We start from the raw sequence: 10,397 nt of genomic DNA on the forward strand, positions 1-10,397 counted from the left end.
CCCTAACTACCCTAACTATAAGCTTTATCAAAAAAGAAAGTCTTAAGTCTAGTCTTAAATGTGGAGATGGTGTCTGCCTCCCATCAAGTTGAAGATGTGTGTAAAGCATCCACATTTTGGAATTTGTAGCACCTTTGCAGCAGCATCGACAACTGTCATGGTTACATATGAGTCTGGACATGGATGACACGGATGTAAACTGTAACTGCAAATGGACTGATTTGTCGAGGCATACGACTGTGAGGTGGTAATTCTAGTTTTTACAACAAACTATACTATTAATTTAATGAAATTTTATGACACTTTACTATGATTTTAAAAAAACATTGACATACTATACTGTGATGATTTTATTTTATGACATACTATTGCTTTTTAATATTTTATGACAATTTTATGACTCTTTCATGTCATACTACACACATGCACGCACACATACATAAATATCTACACTGATTTTTACATCATGATAACATGTTTATTCTGTTTCTATGATATTTCTACATCAATACAGATAAACACTATGTACCTTTACTTAATCATATCATAAGCATGTGATATATTAGTCTGTCTACATTGTTAACATAGACTTGACGACTCTCCTGCTATTTAGCCCATCTCTGTCACTTTAACCACATCACTGAGACACTTTTTGGCACCAAATGCCCTTATATGTTTGATTGTTTTTCATGCTATATTATTATACTGTATTTAGAATATTTCTTATAATTTATTATTTTACTTTATTATCTGTACCTATTGTTGTACTTGTGCTGCAATCAACGTGTGTCAGATCAGGTTAAGCTGCTTTAAGTTTTTTGAGTTGGACAACAACACCATCTTGTGGTGTACTGGGATCACAGACAGAAAAATAAATGGCAGATTGGGATTTTTTGTTTTCACAGTATTGGTCATACAGTAGCTTTCATTTTATTTTTGATGTTAAATTATATTTTTTTGTACTTTTTAACATGACAAAATTTTGATTTCATGTAGAAAGTCATTAAACTGCAGCAATATACAACAATTCCATCTTCCTTCATATTTTTCATTCTAGCCTAGACAAGTGTGATTATTTATAATGTATAAAATATATAATTTTTGCTGCACATTATAAGGAGCAAACCTGTTGTGGGACTGGGTAACATGCAAAAACACAATAAGTAGTAAAAAGTGCAAGTTAGGAATATTTTATTTATTAATTTCTATTCAAATAAATGACAAAAATGTGACAACCACAATCCAGACATGAAGTGCAGCAGTGTTATTTGTTCTAAACTGCAGTAGTGGACATTTGTACATTAGTTTTATACAATAATAAGCTTTCGAATAGTATTTCATGTTAATAATACAACAATAATAAGACGATGGAGATGAAAAGTAACAGAAGGCTAATCTTGCACAAAGAAATTTGTTGTTAAATTTGTAGTGAATTAGTGAATGAATTTACCTAAAAAGCTTTTATCGTGCCTCCACTGAATAAGACCCATGTAGTGCAGCCCATTCACAAAGCTCAAACTGTACGATACAAGACCCACAAAAGCTTAGGTGTGTGGTGCAGCTTGTTAACAACTGATCTGAAATATACATACTGTATGTACATCCTTAGAGGAAAAGACAGGTATACCATCCTTGTTACCTAAAACTAAAGTATGGGTGTAAAACGTTAAGAGTTAGAGTTAGTGTTGGTTGTGGCTTTTCAGGGTGAACACCACTGCTGGAAGAGTTGACAGAGGTGCATAGCTCCGTGTGTCAGTTTGGATTGTCTCGCTGTACATGTTATTGAGTGGAATGGCCAGCTGCCCAGTTTGTCCCGACGCCTCCTCAGAATTAATGCCATAGGGCATCTTGGACATAAAAGCCAGGCTCAATTTGCAGATCATGTTATGGAGGGCAACACGGTATTCTTTTCTCACCAGGCAGTAGATGACGGGGTTAAAGCAGCTGCTGGCGAAAGCCAAGCAGTTGGCCAGAGGGAAAAAGTATGTTTGAGCCAAGTAGAATGAGGGGCTGATACCAACAATATCAAGTTGGATCAGGACACTCCAAAACGTGAGGACATTGTAGGGGAACCAGCAGGCACAGAATGAAAGCACCACCACTGCCACAGATTTTGAAATATCAGTCTTTCGCCGAGAGTTGCTGCCCTTCACTTTATGCCGACAGAGGAAGCGCAGCAGAAGTAGGTAGGAGAGGATTATGGTGGCGTAGGGCAGCAGAAATCCCAGCACCACTCGCAGGAGCTGGTTTATTCCAAGCAAGGCTGTACCATCTGGGAAACGGAGCAGACATGCTGTGTCGTTGCCTACATTTTTCAGGTCTGCAAACACTGCACGGGGAGCCGCTGCTATGAGTGCTCCAGCCCAGATAAAAATTGTGGCCACCGGAGAAGTGCAAGATCTACTGCACTGGGAGGCGCTGGGTTTGAGAGCTGTAGCCACATAGCAGTACCGGGTCAAACTCATAGCTGTCAGGAAAAAGCAGCTAGCAAAGACATTGAGCCCAGTGAGTAAGGACACAGCCTTGCACGTGGCCCGGCCAAAGGGCCAGCTGTAGTCCAGTGCAATGTCTATGGCCCAAAATGGCAGGACTAGGGAGAACAGCAAATGAGCCAAAGCTAGGTTGAACACAAAGAAGTTGATGGTGCCTGTTGTGATGGTGTGAGTCGAATACAGCAAGAACATCACTAATAAATTCCCCACCACTCCGGCTGTAGCCACAACAAAGTACACCACAGAGATGACTATCCTTAGCCAGGGAGATCCATCATCATCAAAAATCTCCAGCCCATTATCAAAGCATGTGTTGTTGAAAATCAGGTGAGAGTTATTACAGGATGGCCCTACACCGCAACCATTCAGGATACTGTTGAAAAACTCAAGTCTCTTCAAGTCAGTGTTTGACATTTTTCTGCTCTGAAGGCAATTCTGTTGAGGGTTAGTCCTCCTGGTGCCAATACTCAACTAAAAATGTAAGTCCTGGTTGTCTGTTTATTAGCTGACAGTCATCTATCCCTGCAAGGAAAGAGGAAATGATTATTACATAATAGGCGCTGCAGTTTATGAGTAAATAAGTACATTAGCCTTGTCAGATAAACAAATTACACTTAAGTGTTACCCACAGGGTTAGATAATCCAATTTAGATCTCGAAGAATCGAACTTCTCTGGAAGGAAACATGAATAAAAAGATGAAGTGATTAAACTAATTTCAGCCTTTGAAGTGGAGAAGCCTGTCAACAGTCCTCCAGAGTCTATTTTTATAATGCAATAAAATCTACATAATACAATCTCCATCAATGTGATGTATAATAATCTATACAAGTTTACTGCCAACCATAATCAAGTGTTTGACTGAGTATTCTACAATATAAATGTCTGATTTGTTGGACATTTCAAGGGCTGGGTTAAATGTAGGAAATCTATTTTTTTTTCTTTACCAAATGCTTTGATGTTGAAATTGTGATGATATTGTGGGGTTGACTATTGGTGCGTTAACAAAATATTTACACAGTTAGATTTTTCATAAATAATCATCAGTATTGTGGATATAATGACTGAGTGGGTAAAGGCAAATAATACAACAGCTAAAACAGTCTGGTAAGTTCAGAAAATTACATCACTTTACTGTAATGCAGCTTTTAAAACCAGAAAGACAACACTTACAAATCGAAGATGATATGTAGTCTCGTATCATGATATTGATGTAACATATTGCACAGCCCTGACATATATGCCATAATCTACCAGATAGCATACATGTTGTTCCTCATTTAGAGGATAAACTTTTGAAAATGTGCTTTAGATGCAATATGGAATAAATAATAAATCCTTTGCATTTTACTGGATTAGCATCCAAACAAACAAAAAAAAACTCATTAAGAATGTGAATAATCTGATTAAATCTGAGTAATGCACTCACTAAAATGGTATTTCTTTCTTAAGGATATTAATCACCGTAGACCAGAAGATAATTTTTCTACTTCAATCTTGAATCACAAAAAAGTCTTTTGAAGCCAATTTTTAATTAACTAAATTGCCAATCATTTGACATTTAACTGTGCAGCTGTATCAACCCAAAACTTGTTATTCAGGAGCAAAAGGCAGGAAGGATGCTGGTAAAAGTTACTGGTTAAAAAGTGGGTTTGTCAGCATGTTTTCATCATCAAAAAATGTGCACAAATCCCTTGAAAAAGATTTAAAGATGTCACCTCGAAAGACAACAATACATTTTTAAGCAAAATGTGCCAGATACAGTAGCTATAGGGTGTTTTTCTCTTTAAGAGCTATAAAGTTTCCATTTTTCTAACTTGTGATTGATAAAAAGTGAAGTATACAACCATATCTAAATTCTTTAAATTTTACTTTACAGATACAGAGTGATGCAGAGAGCACATACATTAGTGATTTGCTTTGCAACAGCAGTTTTCTTTTGGAATAACTATTGTCATACATACAACAGCAAAATCTACTTTACTTATTTGTCAAATTTCTACATTTTCTAAGCTATTTGGAGAAAAATAAATCTTACCTGAATATCAGTAAGAAAGTAAAGCTTCAGGTTGTTCAGGTTGCTCTGCTGCACAACATGGGATTTTCTCGAAGGGCAGACGACAACAACAACAACAACAACAATGTAAATGTCACCCACCCTGAATTCATGCTCCACCCCGTCATATTATTCTATCTGCATATTCAGACTGGAAAACACCTGCAATGGGAGGACTGTAAAACAACTGATGGAAAGACATAGTAAACATTTTTTAATGACTCCCCGTCACATTTTATCAGATGTCAAAGGTGTATATTTTTTATTAGCTTTTATATAATTAGCAAACCTTAACTCCAATAACTTCATGTAATTGAGGATACAGTTCGCACACTTGAAGCAATTGTGCAACATTTCTTTGCATTTTGACTTTTTTTAGACGCTACAGCAACAGAATAAATTCAAATGGCCACATCACAGTTATCACGACTCACCTGAACAAAGCCCTGAAATAAGTATGTGCTCTCAGTGTGCTGTCTAGTATTGTGTTGTACTTTGACCCTCCTTCCTTCCTTCTTCCTTACTGCAACTCATACCTGCAGTTTTATGGAGCAGAACATGAATTTTACTGTTGGGTTTGGTATTGTTGTCTGATTTTAGTTGGTTGTAAAGCACGTCATGAAAAAGTAAGAAATGGGCCAATTGCGTGCTTGTCTAGTTTATTTTTGTTTTGGTCTTTTATTCTGCCGTCATTTTTTATATTCCAACCAAAAATCACAGTTTTTCTCACCCTTATTCAATCAGTCCTGTTTTAAAGTTTGTTTGTTTTTTTAAACTAATTGTTAAGTTTTGATTAAAACATCAAATCTAGTTTAAAACCTGTCAGGAAAGGTTAAAGGAGCTGCATGTATGTGACATTAAGAGCATTAATATAGCCGAAAACAACTATTTGCTATGTAAAATCATTTCATCATTTAAAATCATTTCTTGTTTATGTGTTCAAGTCTTTTAAACTGCATGCCCTGTTTTATTGTGTGTGTGTGTGTGTGTGTGTGTGTGTGTTTGTGTTGTTTTGTAATAGTTCTTTGTTTTTATACCATGTTAATTTGCACTGTCCCTTCTTATATAAGCTACGCTAAGCTAAGCTAAGCTAAGCTAAACTAAAACTAAACAAAGCTAAACTAAATTAAACTAAACCAAACTATGCTAAACTAAGCTAAGCTAAGCTAAGCTAAGCTAAACTAAACTAAATTAAATTAAACTAAACCAAACTATGCTAAACTAAGATAAATTATGGTAAACTAAATTAAACTAAACCAAACTGTGCTAAACAATACTAAGCTAAACTAAACTAAACCAAACTATGCTAAACTAAGCTCAGCTCAGCTCAGCTCAACTAAACTAAACTAAACTAAATTTAAAAATGTGGAGTAATGCCATCCTGAGCAGAGAACAAAGTCATGCTTCCTTTGTGTGTGCATCCCACTGGCTAGCTAATTGCTAGTGCACTCCTACGGTTAACGTAGGGCGGGTGGCAACACTGTGCCACCACCGTGGGGCGGGACACTATGTTGCAGAAATGTAACACCCACCCTTTGGTTCCCCCTTAGTGAACACTGTCAGCATTGTTGCTGTTTTTAGCACTGTTTGCACTGCTAGCTGCAAGCGGCCGGCTCAGCCACCTCCATGTTGAGAGCTGTGTGCAGACAATCCCGCTCCAGACTTCTGTCTTATAGATTTGCCCTGCATGTGCAGTATACAGCTCATTTTATGAATGTCATTACTGTATGTTATAGCTTATTATCCTTTTCCTCTACAGTAATTAAATGGAGCACATGCTACAATTCTTTCTCCAGAGTAAACAGAATACTAAAGGGTTAACGGGTCATTGCACAGAGGCTACAGGTAACAAGTGTTAAAGGCACTTGGACCTTACATGCAGGTGAAAATATTACAAGACTCTGACATTAAATAAAAGTGTAACAAAGCCATGTTTTTCTATTTATATCTGAGGCACTGCTTTGAGATTAGATTGAGAAGCAGGGATGACTCTTCATTATAAATCATTGATAGTGGAAAGAACATCAGCAGTGAATGACTAAATGAGATTATCCTGGAATAGGCGGAAGAGTGGGGAAGTTGATTAATGCTGGTCTGTCAAATCTGAGCCATTGTCATAAACTAGCTGAACAAAACATGCAGCTACATGAGTGTTCATGTTGTCATTGGCAACAACGTGCTACATGTTAAATCCAACCTGAATGTTTTCCTCTGTTCCGTTGCTTTGTTTTGATTATGCTATGATGAAGAAAAAATCTGCCTCAAGATTTCAACTTTCAACACTATAAACAGATGCTTTGATCAGACAAAAATCTTTGTTGCATCTACACACTGGCAGGTTCAATATTGCCTCAAATCAACACTTTATAGGTGAGAGTTAAACAAGAAGATCGGAACAATGCTCAAGTCTTTATGCTTAATGTGAAATTTGATCAGTAGGCCTACACTGTTCCCTGTATGGAAATGGGGAAATATTTTATAGAATTATGGCTATTCCCGGCAAGAAAACAATGCTCTCCCACAAATTTTTGGTTAATGATTTTGTGTAAAACCAAGTCAGGTGTGTCTTGTTCTTTACTATGATTTATAGATGAGAAAGAAAGACACACTGCTTTCATAAAAATATGATTAGAAAAAAAACTGTCAGAGATTTTTCTGATGGTAAGGGTTTTTGTTTTTTTGTCTCCTAAGTTATGAATGGTTCTTTTACCCCTGGATACTAAAAAGGTAAAAGCTAACATCATATTAGTGATGCAGGCTATTCAGGGACAAGATATGGCTCTAAAGGGCCTTTTACCTAAAACTTTAAATGGCAACAAAACATTATTTCTCTGACAACGACCAATTTAAAGAGAACAAAAACTACCTTAAATAAAAGGGAGATACGAAACAGGCTAATTGAAACACACAGTTGGGTCAGTGGTGTCATTTATGTCTTCTGGTTCCACTTCTGTAAATGGATTACATATTGGATTCATGCTGGCTACACAACTGTGGTGTGTGCATTACTGAGCATGCCAGCCGAGTTGTGCCTCGGGGAATTAGGGAATTAGGGAAGTCTGTGTGGAGGTTGAATGTACTATAGTGATGTAGCTTTGTCGCCACCCTTTGTCAAAATGAGAATACAACACTTCACTGAGGAGGAGGCAGAGGAGGTCAACACGTTCCCTGTGCTTTCTCTTAAAGTGAGCCCTCTGGTGACAAAAGCCTGACCCAACAACAAGCAGCCTGGGCCCATTTCCCGTGGGATGGAGGGAGAAGTTGCTCAGGGAAGGAATATAATAACAGAGCCTTCCTTTGTAGATAAAAATTACATAAACATAACACATAAAACAAATTCCAAAAACAGAAACAGCATCTATGACCAGCTATGTTCAACAGACTGGCAAATAGAGACTTTGTTTGCTGCTACTGTGCATTTCATAAATGGTTTTAATACTGTTGCCACAATGTTATTGTTGAGAATATCAAAAATGAAAACAGGTGATCCTGGTGACACAAATTAAAAATCTGCAATTACTTGCTGTTTCCCTAGATACACCAAGCTAAAACTAATGCAGCTTGATACAGCAGCCCTGCAATAAATCACATCTCTTCATGAAGGTTAGAATATTCAGTTTTTATTAAAACTGTTGCAGAGAGGTGTAGATTCAGTATTAGTTTTTGGTTGTTTGTTATTGCAGCTGTAGTTGGTGGCGCTGGTGAAAATTGGATTTTAGAATGGATTTTAAGTTGGCTAGTTTAGGTTGAGAGTACATTTTTACTTTTTTTTTGAGTGTTAAATAATTTATTTTTAGTGGTGGAAAAAGTAAAAGTAGCAGTACTACTGTGTAAAAAAATTCTGAAAACAACTATGTCTCCCTTTCAAAATCATACTGGCTGAGTAAGTAAAAGTAAAAGCAAGTAAGTAAGTAAGTAAGTAAGTAGGTTACTCATAATGCAGACTGGTCCATTTCAGAGTGATGTAAGATACATTATATTACTGGATTAAAGTCAGTGATGAATGTGTAAGCATCACTGGTGTTTCAGCTGCCAAAGGTGGAGCTAATTTTATCAATTTTATAGTTTACCAAGTAATTAAATTAATAAAAATACATCAGTTTATTAGTTGATTTATATTTTGGATTATCAATTTGAATCTGTAAGGGAGCCAAACTAATAGGCCTAACCAATAATGTAAGAAAAACACTGCTGTGGAGTAAAAAGTGTAATATTAGCTTCAGTTGTGCCCCAGAAGTTATTCATAGGGGCTGCCAGATGGGCCAACGAAAATCTTGAGGTAGCACACCAAAGCCAAATGTCTTAACTGAATTTCAAATTCTTTTATCTTTATGCTGTCGAATTACTTAAAAGACAAACATCCAGCAGCTTTAATTTGAACGACTGCATTGATTGTAAGGAATGAATCATTTACAGTGAACAATCCTTCTCAAGTTTAGGGGAGACTCGTGGGCACCAATAGAACCCATTTTCATTCAGATATCTGGTCAAGGGTCCCATTTAGTAAAGGCCATGCCAGTTGTTCCCGCCAAAATTTTAAAAAGGGTTCTGCAGTGAATAGAACAATTCTGAGTGGACGGTACCACAGCAGTTGCATGCACATACTGGTGGCAGAAAAACAGTGGACATCAGAGAGAAACAGCTGATATACCCAGAATAAAAATATCGTCTTGTGCCATTGGATGTCAGAAAAGGAATAACAGTTACAGATTAAGATAACCTTCATTTTTATAGAAAACTGTCGCAGAGGACGGTGTAGTAGAAAACAAAGTTTTGTCTCCAGTTAATCATAATCTCAGTATTCAAGATATAATCGCTGCTGGATACTCTGGTTGGATACTTTGGCTTATTGTCCCTGATTAATACTTGTGGAGACGTCCCCATGTAATATAATTTGGAAGTAACATACAACTTTTTAACTAGCTAGCTAACGCTGTCTGGTCATTAACTCCTTGATCATAACAGAATAGAGTAACTTTAACCACTGTTCATTTTAGAAAGGACACCACAAGAAAATATGTTCTTTATTTACATTGATAAACGGACAATGGATTGTTTGTTTCTAGCTGTCAGCAATCAGCTATAGGTAGCACGCTAGCTACGTTAGCTACATCGCTAATGTTAGGGTGCCTTAACTTTCCCAGCCTGGATGCAGATGTGAACCAATCCAAACACATATTATAGGATTTCTTGCGGTGGCCTTTCTAAAGTAAACAGTGGTGAAAGTCAATATACTTTGTTACGATCAAGGTGTTAATGAGCATACAGTATTAGGTAGCTAGCATACTAGCACGTTGATAAGTTGTACTTCCACATTGATTAATATTATATGGGGACATCTCCACAACTATTTATCAGGGACAATAAGTCAAATCCATGCTTAACAAACGGGAGTTTTTACAATTCTTATGATGATTTATTTTTCACTATTATATTATATTATTATTATATATATTTAAGTTATTCAAATAAGCTGAAAACACACTTCTCTACTGAGCATTGAGCAGTCGTGATTATAGCCTAAATATCGAGATTCTAATTAACTGGTGACAAAACTTTTTTTTCCACTACATGTAGATCATACATTCGTGGATATAAAAATGAGTCATTGCAATCGATTAAGAAATATAAACGTTACAGTGCTTTTTACATTTTATTTGGCACTCACACAGCTGCTGTTTCTGCCACCGGTTCAGCTCCGCCCACAAAGAAACGTCATCATTGTTTACAAACACAAAAAGGGCCGCGTCCATACAGAGATCACGGCCGTTACTTGTTATGAACATTAATAGCGTTATTTCTTGGGGCACTCAGGACCCCAACATCGACTGCTACCACTCTTGCGGGAGGA

General features: G+C 36.8%; 1 protein-coding gene across 1 annotated transcript; it reads right to left on the minus strand.

Annotated features, from left to right (window-relative positions):
• Positions 1-1,316: 1,316 nt before the first annotated feature.
• LOC126384009 (relaxin-3 receptor 1-like) lies at positions 1,317-3,008 on the minus strand. The gene has a single exon (XM_050034813.1). The coding sequence runs from the start codon at positions 2,904-2,906 to the stop codon at positions 1,680-1,682; it is 1,227 nt and encodes a 408-aa protein (XP_049890770.1). The 5' UTR covers positions 2,907-3,008; the 3' UTR covers positions 1,317-1,679.
• Between the last annotated feature and the right edge of the window lie 7,389 nt (positions 3,009-10,397).

This window comes from Epinephelus moara, chromosome 22 (genome assembly GCF_006386435.1).
Source record: "Epinephelus moara isolate mb chromosome 22, YSFRI_EMoa_1.0, whole genome shotgun sequence".
NCBI classification, from domain to species: domain Eukaryota; kingdom Metazoa; phylum Chordata; class Actinopteri; order Perciformes; family Serranidae; genus Epinephelus; species Epinephelus moara.